This window comes from Babesia bigemina (genome assembly GCF_000981445.1).
Source record: "Babesia bigemina genome assembly Bbig001, chromosome : II".
Classification (NCBI taxonomy): Eukaryota; Apicomplexa; class Aconoidasida; order Piroplasmida; family Babesiidae; genus Babesia; species Babesia bigemina.
In genome coordinates, this window is record NC_027217.1 from 2,656,174 (window position 1) to 2,675,064 (window position 18,891).

Sequence of the window (18,891 nt, forward strand, 5' to 3'; positions counted from 1 at the left end):
TGGTGAACGCAGTCTGTCGCGTAAACGACTCAGCAGCATTGTAATGAAGTAAATTCATGTTCTCACAATTGTAGCATTCGATTCCATGTTGTCGGTCATAACTTCAGTGACTCATGGTATACTTTTTTAATCTCGCGCCCAGCAAAAGACCTGGCGACACTGCTTGCTTAATTTTGTATTGTGACGAAAGATGTTGTGACATTACATAACTACGTAAAGTGGTCGACTGCAAAATTTATTTGGTGCGGCGGGCTATACGGGAGATGCACTCTTACCCGCTGTTCCATGCATGGTAAATGAAACGTTAACATTACAACCGTACGCAGTGCATAGATCGACGCAGTCAAGACGTATATTGATATCGGAGGTATAGCTTCTGCATTACTGAAGTTTCGCATACCTCAACCGGTATCAACTTCTTGGTACGTTCCTTATCGCTATTCAGGGGTGTTAGTTACGTGAGCTGTAAACGAAGATGGCTGACTGCACTTGTTGTAGCAGTGGAAAGTGTCAGAAATCAAGTTGTAATTGCTGTGTATGGTGTAAGCCAAATTGTCCAGGCTGCGTAGAATGTAGAAACAAGAAATGTAGCAGTTGTGAGTGGAAACCAAAATACTTGGCCGGATTCTTCGTCATCCTTCTGATTTTCATTGTGATTGGAGTCATCATCTACATCGGCACCAAGCATCAGATCCCTAAACTGAGGTCTATCCGTGACTACTGGAATGGCAAGATATCATCTACTTCCAGCTAAATTAGGCGAAAATAGCTTCACCAAGCCTATCCGAAGTTCTTGCGAATACGCAACATCATACGTCAATGTAGTAGTCTATATAAATTCCGTAAAAGCGATATAAAAGTTGAAGATGTCGTATGTTGGAATTCATGCTCCCTAAAACGGACTACAGAAGATATGTACTAAATTCAGCATGTTTTGGCGCGCTTCATAGGGACCCCTAGGCATATAGCGTTCAAGGAATAGCGCTGCTTGATTATGAAAACTCCCAGAAAATAAATGAAGGCATTGAAGAGCCACTATGGCTACGATGAAGTAAAAAAATCATCCCGTATTGCTCCTACAACATGTATGAAATACTCATTATATCTGCATTGTAAAAAATTAAAATGTTTTAGTCAGCTTGGACATGCCTCGCAAGGCCGTCTATGAGCGACTAAGTAAACGGCGGCACAACCGCTCTATTGCCACAGCACCCAGGATGTCGATTGCAAGTACCGCAATCACGTGCAAGCGCACCGTGTGGTTGGGAATCTCGACCAGCGAGAGGTAATCGTTGAGCGGCCTGAACAGGTCACTGGCGAGTACGAGCACGAACAGCGCTGCGGCGGCCAGCGGTCTCGACAAGAACTTGTTCTCCCACAACGGCTGCATATATGGGTACCCCCGGTAGTTGGACAGGAACCCTGCGATGCTGATCACAAGGCAGCCGTAGTAGATCACCGTGTTGACGATGTTAGGCGCGAATGGGGCGTCTAGATTGGGCACGTAGTCGGGTGCCCTCAAGGACTTGCCAATACCCCACAGATGCAAAATGACCGACACGTGGAGGCAGCACTGCAACACGAAGCTTGTGAAGCTGGCTGGTCGGAAGATGGACTTCTCAGGGCGCTTGGAGCTGTGTTCCTGCGCGGGCTTCGACTTTGAGAGCGCCATCAGCATGAAGGTGTACATCAGTGAGGAGACCGTGGCCTGAGCCTCGCTGAGCCCCACACCGTCCATGGATAGCACCGACATCCCCAGCGATGTGATGAGCGAGTTTACGCCCATGACCTTGTGGAGCAGCACGACTGTTGTTAGAGCGCACCTGCCGCTGCGGACCAGAAGTGGCACGCAGAGGACGTCGTTCTTGCGGTACGTGAATGGCGACGCTATGCTAGCCTCCCCGAGCTTCAATTCTGGCATGCCGTCCTGGAGGTCGCGCTGCAGCTTCTCCAGAGCCTCGCGTTGCAGTTGATGCGGTTGCTTGCGAATCATGTCGCCCAGCTTGTTTGTGAGCTCCTTATGCGGCTTCTTGAACGCGCTTTTCAGCAGCGAGATGCCCACGTGAGCGACTTTGAGGGCCGCCATGTCGTTGGTACCGTCGCCGCACATGGCAGTTTTCATGCCGGCACGCTTGAAAGTGCGCACCACAAACTTCTTCTGCTGCGGAGATACCCTCGCGAACACGGTGGTGTTGAGCACGATCTCGGCCAGCACCTTGCGCCCGCTACGGCGCTCGTAGTCGACAAGAGCGTCTATGGCCGGACCAGTGACGCACAGCCGCATGGATTGCTTGATTTCGTTCATGTGATCCACGAAATCTCCAGATTTTGCAACACGCGGTACAGGGTTTCCGTTACGCAGCCTCCAGCAGAAACCGCCTTCCTCCGGTACCAGGATGGCGAAGTCGCCCCAGCTCTTGCGGGCAGAGGTGCTTAGGTCGACATTGCTCCTGTCACCCATCTCGACGGCGTCGGCGACGTGGCACGCAGTGAGCACGTTGTCTCCAGTGATCATGATAAGTTTGTGGCCATCTAGTTGTCTCATGCATATCACAGACGATGACCTGATGGGCGACTCCAGAGCCAGGAACCCTACGAACTCCAGAGATGATTCGACTTCCTCCCGGACTACCGACGGGACCTCGGTTGGCGTGATGGGCAGCTTCCTGCATGCTAGCGTGAGTACACGCATACCACCGATCGCCAGTTGTTGGTAGAGCTCGTCATAATACTCCGGAACTTCACGTAAAAGTGGGCGAACGCGTTCGGGAGCACCTTTGCACAACAGCATTACATCACCATCGTAACTGTTATCCAGTCTGAGGTATCCCTCTCCATGCTTAAGCTCTGTAGACGCCGATTGGTGGCTGTTGCCGCCAGACGACCCTGCTTGAGCTCCCTCTAAAGGTTTCTGCCAGTATGTTGTGCGGCCGCCGATTACCGCGATTGTCGACATCCTGCCGAGCTCAGAAACGAATTGCCATCTCCTAAGCACGGTGACCTTGGCTGGCGCCAACTTCTTCCCAGATTCGTAAAACCAAGGGTTCAGGCCCTCTACTGATTTGTTGTCCGCACTCAAAGTCCATCCGAAATGCTCGAAAGCAGCCTTTTCCATGGGGTCGCCAACTATGTTCCCGGAGACGCGTGACAGTGAGTGGCAGCCTCCCACCACCAAAGCGGAGGCGATGGGTAGTGGTGCTGACTGGGCCTGTTGGCCCGGCTGCGTCTGCAGAGAGGACACGTCGTTGCCCACTACGACACCCACCACCTTCATCTGGTCCTCGGTAAGAGTGCCAGTCTTGTCAAATGCGCATACACCCAGATCACCTGCGTACGGCACCCTGAACGGCTCTGTGCAGTACATGCCCTTGCCGTGGAGTTGCAGGATGGCGAGCGAGACCGCCAACGACAAGATGACTGAGAACTCGGGAGGTATGACTGCAGTTATGATGTGCAGAGTAGTCAGGATCAACTTCTTGAGGGTGGCCGTTGGCAGTCTCCTGACGACGAAGGTGCATGACACCAGCGCAAACGTCAGCAGGATTGCCAAGAAGCACCAGCCTTCAGTGTTCGAAGCAGTAACACGGTCGCCTGACCGGATGATGGCGTTGACCAAACGACCCTGGTACGATTCGAACCCCGTGCGCAGTACCACGCAGACGCACCCTTGTTTAGGAGGCTTGACAGCACCGAACGATTGGCCGTCAGCACGGCACAGCATGATGGACGTTCCGGCGAAAACGGTGCTCTGCCTCATCTCACTATCCGCTTCCGTCAAGGCGCCCTTCTGGGACCGCACAAGTCGCAGATCGAGAGCTGACTTGAACTGGGGCACAGATTCTCCAGTGAGGATAGACTCGTCGACCACAACCTCTCCTGATAAAATGAGGCAATCGGCACGAACGACCGTTGACTCAGCTGCTGCGTCGTGCGTCAGCAGGAAAATATCACCAGGATATAGTTGTGCACTCGATATAGTCGTCCACTTGCCATCACGATACACCAGGACGTCGGCAGGGGGAATGCGCATGGAGTTGATGCGGTCGTACTCTCGGATGTTCTTCTTGACCATCTGCACCTCGATGGTGATGATGGAGAATATCGTCATGCACGAGTAGTACCAGTAGCTGTCGAAAATCCACAGTATCGACGCCAGCAGCTGGAACAGGAAGAACGGGCTGAGAAAGGCGTCGAACAGCATCTTCCAAAAGTCGCACGGCGGAATCTGGTAGTCGTTGTCGCCGAACGTGTCCTCACACACAACCAGCGACCTTTCAATGCCCGAAACCCTGGTGCTGACCTTGTCCTTCGCAGACAGCCCCCGCCACGCCTCGAGGACCTTGACGTCGACAGAGTCGATGTGCTCCACAGCCTCGAATTCGCAGCTACGCTCGTTGAGCACATATTTCCGGTGGCCGTGAGTGTAATAGCTGTACAGCTTCGAGCGCAGCAGCTGCGTTATCACGCTCGGAATGGCCCTACGTTCCTCGGTGGAGTCGGCCGAAGGCTTGATGCCAATGATGTACACGTGAGTTCCCTTCCTGAGCACGTACTCCCGGTATTCGTCAGATCCCTCGACAAATGGGCACGACTCGTAGAACAAAAAGAGACGCACTGGGATGTACCAGAGGCTGAGCAGCATGGCAGCCGCCACTAGGCACACAACGACGAACAGCACGAGCAAAAAGCACTCCGACGTGTCCATCGCCCTAAGCCTGGCAGCTATTGCCGCATAGTCCACGCGAATCACCTTGACTTCACCCTCTGCGACGCTTTCGGCGGCCTCCTCGGCAGGCTTCGAGAACAGCGCCCATATCTTCCGGAAGTGTAGCGCGGCAGCGGCCAGCGCAATGCCGAGCACAGCGATGCTGAATTGCGCAAACGCTGCGTGGCGTCCGACATAGCGGAACACTCGGCGTGTGTGGTCCGGCTGAGCCATTTGGAACCCAGATCTTAGGCTTTGGCCAATACCCCGGCGCGCTGATGTGTGCGAGTGTGTACCGCCCGCGAGCTTTACACCGCAAGTGAGCCCCTTAGGCAACGGTCTTTCAATATCGAACAAATGTTGAAGTGCCGGGCAATGTCAGCTGTCGAGGGTGTGTGCTCTGGTACCAAGCAACGCCGCTGCGCGGATGGGGCGTGACGCAGGATTCCATACGCGTATTCCCGTACCGCTGGATCAGGCGGCGCAGCCACACGATGAGTTACCGCAGGGCATCAGTGTCGCTGCTCAGCAGCAGCGATGGGCAGTCGGAAGCCACCGAAGGTCACTGCGAGGCGCCTTCCGACCTCCGGTGGCGGCACGTCGGCATCGCGCTGGAAAAGGTTGCCGAAACGGTTCATCGCAGTCGCCGACCGCATTTGGGAGTTCTATCGGATATCAAACGGCGGTCTAGTCGCCTAGGAACTCGCTCAATAGTTGGAGCTGGGCTACTTTATATCGTTCTCGGTAGGTTGTCTGATCTCTGACATGTCTAATTACGCGCAGGGTACCCCGCGGCCTTTTCTAATGTAGGGCTGCATATCGCTTCGTACATGCGCGTGTTCGGGTCGAACGGCGCGATAGACCACCAAAGTATCGCATTGGGATTCGTCCTATCCCTGCTGACGCAGACACTGGCGGGGCTGCTGACAGCGCCGGTGGCGAAGAAGGTCGGGGACAAGCTGATAACCCTCCTTGGGTGCATCGGGGTGGTGCTATGTGTGGCAGGCGCTGCGTGGCGGATGCACGACTACGCGAGCTTTCTAGTGTGGTACGGGCTGGGCGCGGGATTCTGCTCCGGGCTCGTCATGTGGCTGCCGGCCAAGAGCGTGCTGCGCCTGAACCCGATGAGACGTGGACTCAGCTGCGGTTGCATGTACGCGATAATGGGCACGGCGTTGCTGCTGGTTGGGCCGCTGGAGCTGTCGTACCTCGGCGGCTGGTGGTCCCATGACGCCGGCGTACCACAAGCAACCGAGCAACGACCGCCGCCACAAACTCCACCTAAGCACGTCGAACACCACGGCTCGAGATTCTTTTACGTGGACAATGCCGAGCTGCATCGCACCCGCGCGCTGTTGATGATGACAGCAGTCGGTTACCTCATCATCACGGTAGGCGCACAGCACGGTGACCCGAATGTTGAGCAGGCTTGCGGGTGGCAGTGGGCCTTTCCAGACTCTGCAGCCGAAGACGACGAGGCTACGGAGCAGCACGTCTCTGAGTACGTGCCCTTCTCAATCAAAGGTGCGGTGCGGTGCTTTAAGTGGTTTTGTGCTGCCGACACAGCTCGGTCATGCAGCGCATCACAACGATGGCGACATTACACATTGCTCGCAGGCGAAGTGCTGCATCGCAATCATCAGCATCCCAGGGAACTCAGCTGGAAGGATCAGGCGTGCATGTGGCTGCTCTCATACTTCACCTGGCAGGCAGTGATGTACATACACTCCTACTGGCGCAACATCGCCGCCGTCAAGTACGGGGCGAGCATGCGCAGCATAGTGCTCGCGGATTTCGTCGTGCGGTGCACCAGTCTTCTGGGTAGAATCATATGGGGCCTCGTTCTGGATTCTTACGGGTGGCGCGCTACGTGGGCGACTCTCTCACTACTCCTACTCGCCGTAACCGTTACGCTCACACACCTCTGCCAAACCAGTTTCGTTCTTTACATTGTGTGGTACGTCCCTAAGTTCTGTGCCAATGCTATACGGTACAGGGTTTCAGCAGCGTACTTTGCAAACTCCGCTGTGTTCTGCGTGGTGCCCATGACTGCTCATAACGTGTGCGGATCAGAGGTAGGCGGCTCACAGACAACGACACACTTTCTCAGCACTTCACGCAAGCTGTCGGTATCATGAACACCTCGCGGGCGGCGGCCGGAATCACGGCGTTCTCACTATCGATAGCGCAACCGTCGGGGCTCGGGCAATGGGTGCCAAGTCTCATTTCGCTCTTGAGCGTGTGCAACCTGGTTGTCGTCAGCTGCGTGCACGCGTGACAGCGCAAACATAAAATTGAGAAACCGGAGTACTGTACAACCACCGCTTTATCCAGACCTCCCACAGGCCGAGCCCGAAACTGGGCAGCCCGCGTGGACGGCACGCAAATATGCGCATAGACAAATCTCCGGAAAAACTACACAGGGCACCGGGTTTTTAACTTTCTTTGAATGGTTTCGCGTCCGGAGATTAATAGACAACTAATTGAAAATCCAGTTTTTATTGGTTCACTGTTAACACATGAGCAACGATGGTACGGCCACTTACAGTACAGAGAGGTGTCGATGGACTCCGGCATTTCGGGGATGTCGACCTCGAATCTCTTTTGCACGTCGGCCAGGGCATTCGAGTCATCCTGCGTCGCAACAAAGGTGATTGCGAGCCCCTTCGTGCCGAACCTACCCGCGCGGCCCACGCGGTGCAGGTACGAGTCGGTGGAGTCGGGCATGTCGTAGTTGATAACGATGTTCACACGCTCAACGTCGATGCCCCTTCCGAACAGGTCGGTCGAGACCATGATGCGCTTGTCGAAGTTTTTGAACTGAGTGTAGCGAGCGATGCGCTCGGTCTGCTCAAGCCCAGCGTGTATGGCGATTGACGGGAAGTTGCACTCATTGAGCAGGTTGTCGAGCGTCTGAGCCCTCGAAATGGACTTCACGAAAATGATGACCTGGTTGAACTCCAGAGTGTCGAGCAGGTCGTTCAGCTTGCGATTCTTGTCGCTCTCAGAAAGCTTAATGTAGTACTGCAGGAGACCGTGGAGCGTCAGCTTCGACTCGTCGTCCACGAACACCTCCACAGGCGACTGCACGAAACGCTTGCACACGTCACGTACCTCGTTGTTCATGGTGGCGGAGAAGAACATAACCTGCTTCTTCTTCGGCGTAGACATGAAGATCGCCTGGACGTCAGAACGCATGTCAAGCTTCTCAAGACACTTGTCACACTCGTCGAGCACGAAGTGGCGGATACCCTCCATGCTCAAATGCTTACCGCGGATGAGAGCGAGCAGTCTACCGGGAGTACCCACGAGAATGTGCGGGCACTTGGCGGGGTCTTTCAGCATCGCAATGTCGCGAGCGATCGGCACACCTCCGTAAACAACCTCGCAGCGCACACCGGTCATGTACTTGGCGAAACGGTCGAACTCGTTCTTGATCTGGTACGCAAGCTCACGGGTGTGGCTGATTCCAAGGCACGCCACACGGTCACCTCCAGGAGCAACGACGTCACCTCCGGCGTCACGCTTCATACCACCAGCAAGGGTCCCGTCTTCTTGCACATCCAGCTGCTGCAGAACGGACAGCACGAACACGGCGGTCTTTCCCATACCGGACTTGGCCTGGCACAAAATGTCCACACCAGTGATGGCGTGAGGAATGGTCTCGTGCTGGACCTCCGACGGGTGCTCGAAACCGGCGTCACCGATGGCTCTCAAAATCTCGGGCTTCAGGAAGAAGTCACGGAAACCGCTCGCGTGAATGGCGACGTAACTGCCACGGCCCATAGTACCGTCATCGCGGCCGGTTTTGGCGACCGTCGCCGATTTAATCACCGTGCGCGTGGAGACCTGGCCGGCTTCTTGCTCCTCATAGTCCACCAAGTCCTCCGCCGGCACGGCGCCCTTACCCTTCGTCATTTTTAGGATAGGTCCGATTATTTAAGCACTGCTAGAGCCCGGCGATATAATGGGCTCCGCGGCCGTGTGTAAAAGGATAGACAATAGATTCCGCTTCTGCGCGCGGCGGTTCACATGGCCCCACAGCACGACATCATGGGCCTATGCTGTCACACACACTGGCCTTCCACCACCTATCGCATTGCAGACACGTACACCTGTCGGATGCGAGTCAATGCTGCCCGTCGAGTGCCATTGTGTGCGCTGTTGCCAATCCGTCTTCTGTCACTGACCCAGTGTGCATTGACAAGTGTGAAGCCTCGATTCTGTGAACACGCAGCGTTGGATGTGCTAAGGTGCTAGAAGTGGCGTACATCCGAATAGAATCACTATTGAAAACATCTGTGTATGTGAAGGCGGTTGATTGTCGGTGTCTAATGACGACTTCGGCGCCGCTTGTAGATGCGGTGAACGCGCACCGGCGAATCAGCATTTCCGGAGTTAAGAATCACAGATAGAAACTTATCACCTGCATGAAAAGGCTCACAGAGCTTTGCAGTGCAATTCGTACGGCATTCTGTGTTCGTGGTCGGCGACGGTTCTGTGTAGGTGTATGGATGGCGGGAGTGTTGCATATTATACGGTGTGTGTACACTGATGGGTGTTTTTAGTTATGTCGGCGCTGTATGCTAACGCAAGTGTGTCCTTCTCAATGGCAGCGCAACGTTTTGTCCAGTCAGAAATGCCCGCGGTGCTACCAGCGCTGGGCGCATGACGCGCTTGACACATCCTGTTAGAAATAGGCCGACTGGTGGTCATTTTTTACAATACATTTGTCGCGTGCACAGTTATCACGTGGGTTATGTCGTTCCCTTTTTCATCCGCTTAGGCTGCCGTCGGAAAACAGCCTGTGCAGGTTGTAGGCCGGCTTTAACCGCTACACATTTACACTTTTCATAATTGCAATACTTTTTTTCAATGGTTCAATCTCGAGCTGGGCCTTTCAACGGGCGGATGCTCTGGCGCAACGAGCTGAATCGCCTCTTCAGGCAGGGAAGGACGGGCGGCTGCGAACCTGTCAACCTCGCCGTCGTAGGAAGGTGTATCGACTACACCACTTCAACGGCACTCAATGCGCTGGATGGATACGGGAAGCTGTCCGAAGTGCTGGTCTCCACGTCGCCGAACACCCCTCCGATGGTCTCCGACGTTGACGAGCAACTCATACTGAAGGTATTCTTCTTGGACCCAGTGAGCATCGTCTCAATCCAACTGTGCTGCGACGCGCCACCGGATGACCTAGAAGCCTCGAAACCCAAGACTGTTCGGGTGAGTTTGCATGTCATCTAAACAAATATCTAACAGCTATACACCAACCGGACGGAGTTCGACTTCAGTGAATCGGATTCCGTGATACCACAACACGAAATCGTTTTAAATGAAGTTTCAGTCGGAGAAAAACAGACACTCAAGGGCACAAAGTTCGACAGGGTCACCAGCCTGCAAATTTTCATAGTAGACAACCTGGAGGGAAAGGAGCGCACGTATCTCCAACGACTTATCCTCATGGGCACAGTGCACCGACCATATCCTGATAGGTAGATCTGTTTCACATCACGGCTGTCAATGCTAGGTTAACCGTGAGAAACGAAGTGTAGCTAATCGTAATTCATCTGGCGATAACGTAACACATGTTCTGTATACACTAACCAATCGTGTGCTAGTTTGTTAGGTATGACGATAGCTAGCACCGAGGGTGAGTGAAGTCAGTTGAATGGTTGAGTCGTGGTTGTGAAGCTGTATTAGCGGTGTGGGCACAAGCTACGTAGCGTTTGGAGCTGCGTGTTGTTTACGGGGGTGTTTGTTAAGGCTGCCGCCAGCCAGAGAACGTAATAATCAACCGTAACACGCACTAGAATGATACATACATGATACTATATTGATATTGCGATGTGGTGAGTCCATACTACGCCAGAATTGTCATACGAGGCCACGTCTGCTTTTACAGTGGGTTGGCGATGTTCCGTTGTTCCAGTAGTCACGCAATTGCTTGAAACCTGGATCCGATTTCCAAGCGAAGAAGTACATGACGGCCGCAATGAGTAGTAGGAATAAAACGGTTAGGCAGAAGGCCGTGATGCCTACCTTCGGCTTACACTTTTTACAACCACGTTTCATGAAATCGGGGCACTTCTTACAGGGTGCTCCAGGGCATTTGGCTTTGTGTTTACTCAGGATCTCAGTACATAAAGGGCATGTCTCTCCATTCGTAACTGTCCCGTTACAGTGCTTACAACACCAGTAACAGCAGTGACAACCATGTGCGCTACATCTTGTTATTTCATCACTAGGATTTTTACATATACATTTCGCGGTTTTTTCGTACATCTGGCGACTGTGGCACCACTGCTGGCTGCTTCACCTGGCCCATTTTTACCAACAATTAACCACTATGAAAAGCCTACCGTGCAGGTGGTGGCAATAAGGATCCTAGTTATCAATCACATATAACAACTCTAACTATATAGGGAGCTATGGCGAAATAATATGGCAGCGTTAACTGTAAAGCGTATGGTTAAGGAATATCAAAACATTACTCTAAATCTCATTAGAGGATAGACCGCCATCGCATGCTTAAAAACTTGTAGTCTTAGGGTACCCGCATATGCATTCATGTGCCCCATCACGTCACCTATATTATCTATACCGTGCGGATATGCCGCAAGCAATCTGATAAAGTACATAGACCACGTTATGCGTCGATAGGTGCGAAGATGAGTTGCATGAGGCTGTATAATTTCATCTGCGTTTGCTTGTACATAGCATGAAGTAGTGACAGACGCAAGATATCAACATTAGGCATCCGATGTGACTGTTTACGTTTGTGCTGCATTACGAAAAAATTTGCCATGTGGTAGAATAAATCCATTCCCTTATCAATAACGTGTTTTTACCTCGCCGCATAGACATCATGAGACGTCCATGCCGCTTCTGCGTGCAACAGATGCTGCAAATCCCGACTTAGTCGTATCAGCAGTGGTACTAAGGGGATATAAAGTAGGATTCTGCATGGATAGTCTCACAAGGTATATGTTAGCATTGTAAGCAAACTCGCTACAAAATCTATAACATGGAATCGTAAGCAGGACTAACACCGTCTGAAACACTGATGCTTTCGCCGTTATGGGGTTAGACATAGTGGCAAGTAATTGAAGTGTAGGCGTGTGAAATAACGTGCCTCTCCGGAAACGTAGCACAACGAAATGGCAAATCGCGAAGAAATTGCCCAAAAAATGACTGCAACGTTGTGGTAACGACTGTGTAACTGCAATTATCGAAATTAATTCCAAAACTAACAGAACCAACGCTTAAAATTTTCGCGGTGTACGACGTATTTTAGTCGAAGCATTCCAACAGCGTCAATCTCTATTGACCATAAGGCCACGCTTATTGAAGCGGCGAAAAGCGTTGGGATGGGATGCAAATCCACTAACATGGCAATCGAAAAAAGATCAACGCCTTCATACAGAATAACAAATAATATCGATGGTGAAACATGCCATATTTTACAAGTCACTTGGCGCAAAACATTGTTTCGCTATATAGAATATTTAAAAACGTTCGGGGTCTTTGCTTATTATAAACTCTCCTGATCATATAGTCCTCCGTATTCATAATATGCGATTCACGATTAAACCGAGATTTTATCCTCCGATATGTTTGAAACATTCAATATAGGAATATCATTTGCGATGTAAATGATGCTATTTTCTCATTATTCACCTCGCGAGCGTCAAAACAATTTGACTACGTGAAAACGAATGTCATCAGTACAAATAGAAGATATTTCAATACCACATTAAATGAACACTGGCCGCATATATTGGCCACGGTAGAACGATCGGCGAATCCATGCTTACCCACGGCCATGCATTGTCAATAAAGCACTGCGATTGTTATCATGATGTGTAGATGTCTTGAATCAATAACTACACAAAGTGAAAGCTGAGGTCATCGTTTGCGCAGCATCGACGTTAACCGCTGCCGCACTTCTTCCTGGTTAGGCCGACGATTGCCACGCAGAGTTGTTAAGGATGGTTCAGAAAGAGATGGAAGCAAAACAAAAGTGTGAATGTAAATACAGTGAAAATAAAAATCATCATACAAAGTGTGGTACAAGGGGTAAATGTATCTGCTGCCCCTCCTGTTGCGCTCTTTGTAAACCCCTGCCTGGCAAGAAACCCTGCGGTGTATGCCAAAAAATCTGGCAAGAACACAATTGCAACGTGCCCAAATGTGACGAATGTCCACTGTATTACAAAAATGGTTGTGAAAATTGTAAGCCGAAGGTAGGCATCACTGCCTTTTGCCTAACCGTTTTATTCCTACTACTCATTGTAGCCGTCATGTATTTCTTCGCTTGGAAATCGGATCCAGGTTTCAAGCAGTTGCGTGACTATTTAAATAATGGGAAGGACTTGTCACAATTTAAGCAGTAGAAAAAACCTCACAGCTGATATGGCGTCCTCATGGACGTGACATCGTATGTCAATGTGGTAGCATTTGTGTCCGGGATAGGGTTGCTTTGTGATGTACTATCTTGCCATCGCATGTGAAGAATCATGATGCATCGCAATACGACCCAGCTTTGTATTCATGAGGCCGTATATTGTTTATCTTGATGTGCTTGAAGTCAGGTCACATATATACTTATTCAACCACACTGGTACCTGCGATCCCTAAAAACCAGATATATAAACGTGATAGTTCCCGCTATCACCATATCAGCCATCCGTAACCATAACTATCGCACAATATACGGCAGCTCCAACCATAAGGTACCGAAGATTCAAAGAAACCTTACGTAATAAATCAGCCCTAGACGCCGTCGCCAAACTATTGGCGGCTTCCGCACAATATTCAGAATCGACCACATGCTAGAAGACTGACACTTCTCGCTAATCCATCACCCCACCATATATTGCATTTTAGCCAGCGGTGGAAACCCTGCTATGCTCTAAACCGGAAATCTAATCCTCTAAACCGCTATCCGAATGAAACAACCTTTAAACAGTATACGCTTTTCACTAACCAAAGTAAGGAGAGCAGATATATAGTACTCACGTCAATGAAATGTACACAGCAGCCCATTAGAGGGTGGAATGCAAAACACATTAGTCCCGATTGACGAAGTTACTGCGCCTCAACGTTCTGCTTGTACAGACGCTCAATGGTGGACTTGATGGTCGCACCGGTCGAAGTGCCCAACGACCACGCACCTCCGGCAACACGCCTCTTGCAGCGCTTGCATTCCCAGATGCCAACGGCCTTCCAGCGGGTGGCGTCCTGAAAAACGTGTAATGACCGTTGCACAACAGTACCTTTCCACAGAACGGGCAGTTGTAGGCGGTGTGCTGCAACAGCAGGATCTTGCGAGCCTGCTTCCTCAGGGAGGCACCGTAACGGACACCGTACTTGCCGGTGACGCCGACCTGACACGGATGAAAACGCCTCAATTCAAGCCTACCTTCTTCGTGCGCTTGGACATTTTCTAAATTATCTGTTAAAGGACGTAGTACGCGATAATGGGCCAAAGTGAGCAGCAACGGAGCTCCAATAGGCCGGTGTGGTGGTGGGCTCGGCAACGCAAGACACCACGGTCCAATATAAACGGCTTAAACTCGCACTATATTCCACGAACGTACGCAGATGATAGTGCAAACGCCTGGAGCGATTCCTTAAAGATATGTGCCGGTAACACGCGTGAAGTGAACCGCTGCCGCGTCGTGGGGGCAACGACCTCCGAAAGCCGGACAGCAATGATTAGACCAGAAACGGCTATTATATTGCGCAAATTAAAAGTAATATTATAATTAATCACGCTGATGCTATGCGGCGTGAAATATGGCCGATGTGAGCAGGACGAACTACTCCTGCTCAGTGAACTTCACTGTGTAATAAAAAGGCTAGTACAGCCAATCTCACGTAGCCCGTAGGCAACACATTTGCTTAATTCAGCGGAATTGAGCGTTCCGTAAATTTGCGGGCATCCACACTTGCCTCCACAGGCACACCCAGTACACTGAACAGCCATCAAAACAGACGCTACGAAAAGGCAATCACACACCGCACCAACACAAAGCCGAAATATAGACACCGGTAGACCACAAAATACATGTTCTCTAGCAATTAAAGGCGGTGTGTTAGTAGTAACAATGGCGGCGCATCATCGTCAGCTTAAGACGGCATACCAACCAGGATGTTGTTCACCGGGATGAACATGAGCTTCACCATGTAACCGATAATTCCCATGATGAAGAATCCGATGGAGCACGCGCGCAGGATGCGAGTATACTCCTTCTTGTCTGGCTTCGTGCACTTGCGCACGAGACGTGTGCTGTCGTTAATGAAATCCGTCACCGTGCGAACGGTGTATCCAGCGGGATTGCTGGGATCCAGCAGGAAATTCGGGACTTGCAGCTTCATTATGCCAACGCAGGGCCGCCGGCGGGCTCCCTCTGCTCCAGGCGCAAGACGCCGACAGATACGATGTGTAGCAACGACAAGGCCAAAGGCTTTGCCGAGCGATGGAAAAAGTGAGAAACGAGTAAAAAAATGTGTGACCACTCCAGCGCGTATTCGACACGTGCCCGAGGTGTTAGATGGGGCCAGAAGCCAATGCTGACGAGCACTTTAAATCGAGGCAACAATGCACCTGCGCAGTCTTGTGTAGGTTTCATAATTGTGTTATATGTGTAAACTGCCGTTCGGAGACATTTCGTGCTAATGTGTAGCACGCATCTATCATGATCTCCAAAGGGGCGCACAGATGGACGCTATTTCACCTCGTATGGCTCTATGTGCGTCAGAGGCGATGTAACACCGCATTCAGTGGACAAGTTAACACGCAATACAGTCGTATGGTAGCGCCTTAACTGCGACGGCATCACTGCCGAAGCCAACATTAACTCAGTTCGCGTCTCAGCATCCAAGCTGCGTTACACACTAAGCCATCTGCTGCATTAAAGTCTAAATACTGTGATATCGTCCACGAGCTACGCTTGTAAACCTACGGCAATCGGCTGGTGGCATGTAGCGTTGCTGCACATCCCGACCCCGCCGACGACTTGTACGACTCAATGCTATACACGGGACACGTGAATTGGTGTGTTGCCAACAGGGTTGCTGCTACACACCATAGGGAAGCGCCGGATGCGCCCGGCTGAATTCTTAGCCGGAATTGCTGGACACCAGCGCCCGAACCAGGGTGAACCTATGTGCGCAATCCCGCGCGCCGGATTGCCGACCATATACCGCCGCCTATGTGTTAAACGCGCATAGTCAGCACGAGGGCGGTCTCTGGTACATGTTGTGACGTCGCCAGGCCTTAAAGCGTATGCCGTAGACACCGACACACATCGCCAAGATGATGCCGCGTACGAGCTCCCTGCTGTCCGACTTCTCCTCGCCGGGCTCGTACCTGTCCGGTCCGATGGACGAAAGCGGACCAATCACCTCGGAGGGAGATGACTTCAGCATCATCATACCGAGGAACATGCAGCGAACAAACTCCAAGTCGATGCTTACCGACGATCACACCTTCATGCTCAATTTGCCGATGAACATGGAGTCGACCGTCGTAGACCTCAGATCGCTCTCCACGGAAGGGTTGCCCTCGCCTTCGAAGTTCAGCATCGCAAAAATGCTGGCGCGCAACTCCATGCTGGAGCAGGCGATGCAGTTCACCAACACCAACGGATACAGGAACCTCTCGCACCTGGGCGGACGGGTGATGGCACAGCACGACCGACACTGGGAGCGGGCAATGATACAGCGAGACGCGAACATGGCGCTGCAACTCGAGGACTGCAGAGAGGCCAACTTCGCAGATTACGTACACTACGACCCGGAGGAGTTCGAGGAGGCCTCACCGACGCCCTCGTTCAGCGACGAGGATTCTAGCGAAGTACGTATCGGGATACCGCTGCGCAGCTGCACTCTGCATGCTCCGAAGCCGCGCAAGCGTGGCGTTGTCGAGGAGCTAGTATCGCGCGGGGTCTCGCCGGGTGAGGTCGCCAAGTTGTCCGACCTCTTCGAGTACCCGTCGTGCCTCAAAGCCGTAGACATGTCGTTCATACCGTGGATCAAGACGCAGACGGAACAGGGCTACTGGCGAAACGAGGCCGCGCTCTTCGTGCTCTGCGTCACCATGGCCATCAGCGTCGGCAACGTCGAGACACTCTTCAAGCTCAACGCCTCATGGTCGGGGATGGTATTCCTGGTGCCCTACTTCTTCGCCTACATCCTGGTCGTGCAGCCCATGATCTGCCTCGAGCTTATGCTGGGGCAGCTATACCGAGGCGGACAGAGCGCCATATACGACAAGCTGCGCCGGGGGTGCAGCGGACTGGGCACGGCCATCGTCGTCATTTGCCTCTGCTCAGGCTGTTTCGCCTGCGCCAGGTGCGCGGCGGAGTACATCCTCTACATTTTCGACATATTCAAGCGCCAGGTGCCGTGGAAGCTCGCGCCCGAAGAAATCACCATGTGCAACGAAATCACAGACCGTGATATTTGCATGCAAAAAATACCCATGTGCTACTTCGCAAACGACGTGTGCGTGCCCAGCGCCCTGGGCAAGGCGTACTTGGCGTATCAAAGCAAGTTTTACACGGCGACCAATGAGGTGCTGAACTTCGAGCCCTCGCTCGCGTGGGCCATCGTGGGCACATACGGCATAGTCTCCGTGTTCCAGTTTGCGGGGATGGGCAACTTCACCTTCTCGGCGTCCCTGGTTATCATCATCGCATTCTTCGTCACGCACATACAGGTGGGTAGCGCCGAGTGCGCACGTCATGGCGCGCAGGCTTTCACGGCGATCACGCTGGACGGGGGCACGGACTTCCTCTGGGAGAGCTTCAGGAACCTGGATTGGAGCCACCTATACCGAAGCAGCCGCATATGGTCGCACTCCTTGCGGTCGTGCATGTACGAGTACATCATCGGCAGCGGCATATACACCACGCTGGCGGCAAAGTCGCGAATCGGCTACGACATATCCAAGGAGACGGTCGGCGTGGGCATTTTTTCGGGGTACGTGACGATGCTACTCTTCGGAACGGCGTGCGCACTCATCGGACACTACGCCAAGTTGCTGCGCCTCAAGCCCATCGATATCATGTGGATGCTCGGACAGGACTGCAGCTACATACTGCTGCCGCTCGGATTCAAGTCCACGGAGAACATGGAGCGCACGCTCTGCATGCTTCAGTTCAGCTGCTGCGTGGTCATGCTCTGCTCCACGCTCGCCATACAAATCGAGGTCGCGGTCGCCAACATCAAGGACCTCCCCTGGCTGGGCATCAACAAGCTGCACAGACGCTGGACGAGCCTATGCATCATACTGGTGCTCATGTGCTCCTCGCTGATGCTCTGCTCGAGGACGGGCAAGCGCGTGGTTTGGTTCCTCGAAATCGCCGTTGGCGACCTCGGGCGCGCGTTCACGGTGTTCATCGCCTCCATCGTCGTCGGCTGGCTATACGGATGCGACAAGCAGAAGGAGGCGCTCGGAACAAAGGCAGTGTACACGTTCAACGCGGTTTTCTGGGCCTTTAATTTCGTCGCGTTCCTTTGCGAAACCTCAGACGAGTATCTCTGGGCGATAGTCTGGTGGTTCATGCGGGCGGCCGGCATTGCCGTCGCGCTCGCAGCAGCCTACCACTTCAACCAGCAGGACCCGGAGCGCAGTAAAACGCTCAGCGAGTGCGCGTGGTGGCTCTGCTGCGGCAACGTGGAGCAGCTCAGGATGGAAATCTGCCGCATCAGCCCGCTCAGCAACGTCGGCGGACTGCCCATGAAGATCTTCTGGTCAATCTGCATCAAGTGGTTCGTGCCCTGCATGATGAGCAACACCATCGCGGACGTGTTCGAGGAGATCGTCGCGCCACACCGCGTCGCCGTGCAGGTCAACAAAATCCCACCCGGATGGCAGTGGGTCACCATCCTGCTCTGGGCCTTCCTGATCTGCATCGTCTTCGTACCGCCGATCCTGCTCTGGGTCGCGCCCAACCTCGTGCCGGTCTACGAAACCATAGACCTCTCGAGCATACCCTCATGCCCCGTGAAGCACTCGTTCTGGCAGAACCTCGTGCCCCGCAACCTGTTCCGCGAGTTGTACTGCGACAACGGGAGAGTGAAACCCAAGGTCACTTAAACTAACGCTGCACGTGACTTAAGATTAAGCGTATGTTCGACTTTTAAAACTACCGTGTCGCGCGTGCGTAGGACAC

At 52.7% G+C, this 18,891-nt stretch overlaps 9 protein-coding genes across 9 annotated transcripts; 4 read left to right on the plus strand and 5 right to left on the minus strand.

Annotated features, from left to right (window-relative positions):
* Positions 1 to 1,162: 1,162 nt before the first annotated feature.
* On the minus strand, positions 1,163 to 4,939 carry BBBOND_0211750 (cation transporting ATPase, putative; the record flags this gene model as incomplete). Its single annotated transcript, XM_012912765.1, has 1 exon — positions 1,163 to 4,939. One exon carries the CDS (start codon positions 4,937 to 4,939, stop codon positions 1,163 to 1,165), a length of 3,777 nt encoding a protein of 1,258 aa, XP_012768219.1.
* Positions 4,940 to 6,811: 1,872 nt separating this feature from the next.
* BBBOND_0211760 (eIF-4A-like DEAD family RNA helicase, putative) lies at positions 6,812 to 8,623 on the minus strand (the record flags this gene model as incomplete). The annotated part of the gene is made up of 3 exons (XM_012912766.1): positions 6,812 to 6,967; positions 7,009 to 7,109; positions 7,252 to 8,623. 3 exons carry the CDS (start codon positions 8,621 to 8,623, stop codon positions 6,812 to 6,814), a joined length of 1,629 nt encoding a protein of 542 aa, XP_012768220.1.
* Positions 8,624 to 9,580: 957 nt separating this feature from the next.
* On the plus strand, positions 9,581 to 10,204 carry BBBOND_0211770 (Thioredoxin-like protein 1; the record flags this gene model as incomplete). Its single annotated transcript, XM_012912767.1, has 2 exons — positions 9,581 to 9,931; positions 9,968 to 10,204. The coding sequence occupies 2 exons, from the start codon at positions 9,581 to 9,583 to the stop codon at positions 10,202 to 10,204; spliced, it is 588 nt and encodes a 195-aa protein (XP_012768221.1).
* Positions 10,205 to 10,700: 496 nt separating this feature from the next.
* BBBOND_0211780 (hypothetical protein) lies at positions 10,701 to 10,907 on the plus strand (the record flags this gene model as incomplete). Its single annotated transcript, XM_012912768.1, has 1 exon — positions 10,701 to 10,907. One exon carries the CDS (start codon positions 10,701 to 10,703, stop codon positions 10,905 to 10,907), a length of 207 nt encoding a protein of 68 aa, XP_012768222.1.
* Positions 10,908 to 11,354: 447 nt separating this feature from the next.
* BBBOND_0211790 (hypothetical protein) lies at positions 11,355 to 12,098 on the minus strand (the record flags this gene model as incomplete). The annotated part of the gene is made up of 2 exons (XM_012912769.1): positions 11,355 to 11,489; positions 12,018 to 12,098. 2 exons carry the CDS (start codon positions 12,096 to 12,098, stop codon positions 11,355 to 11,357), a joined length of 216 nt encoding a protein of 71 aa, XP_012768223.1.
* Positions 12,099 to 12,696: 598 nt separating this feature from the next.
* BBBOND_0211800 (hypothetical protein) lies at positions 12,697 to 13,101 on the plus strand (the record flags this gene model as incomplete). The annotated part of the gene is made up of 1 exon (XM_012912770.1): positions 12,697 to 13,101. One exon carries the CDS (start codon positions 12,697 to 12,699, stop codon positions 13,099 to 13,101), a length of 405 nt encoding a protein of 134 aa, XP_012768224.1.
* Positions 13,102 to 13,795: 694 nt separating this feature from the next.
* On the minus strand, positions 13,796 to 14,150 carry BBBOND_0211810 (ribosomal protein L37a, putative; the record flags this gene model as incomplete). The annotated part of the gene is made up of 3 exons (XM_012912771.1): positions 13,796 to 13,948; positions 13,984 to 14,094; positions 14,130 to 14,150. The coding sequence occupies 3 exons, from the start codon at positions 14,148 to 14,150 to the stop codon at positions 13,796 to 13,798; spliced, it is 285 nt and encodes a 94-aa protein (XP_012768225.1).
* A 689-nt stretch (positions 14,151 to 14,839) lies between these two features.
* On the minus strand, positions 14,840 to 15,088 carry BBBOND_0211820 (protein transport protein SEC61 gamma subunit, putative; the record flags this gene model as incomplete). Its single annotated transcript, XM_012912772.1, has 1 exon — positions 14,840 to 15,088. One exon carries the CDS (start codon positions 15,086 to 15,088, stop codon positions 14,840 to 14,842), a length of 249 nt encoding a protein of 82 aa, XP_012768226.1.
* Positions 15,089 to 16,028: 940 nt separating this feature from the next.
* Positions 16,029 to 18,815, plus strand: BBBOND_0211830 (hypothetcial protein, putative; the record flags this gene model as incomplete). The annotated part of the gene is made up of 1 exon (XM_012912773.1): positions 16,029 to 18,815. The coding sequence occupies one exon, from the start codon at positions 16,029 to 16,031 to the stop codon at positions 18,813 to 18,815; it is 2,787 nt and encodes a 928-aa protein (XP_012768227.1).
* Between the last annotated feature and the right edge of the window lie 76 nt (positions 18,816 to 18,891).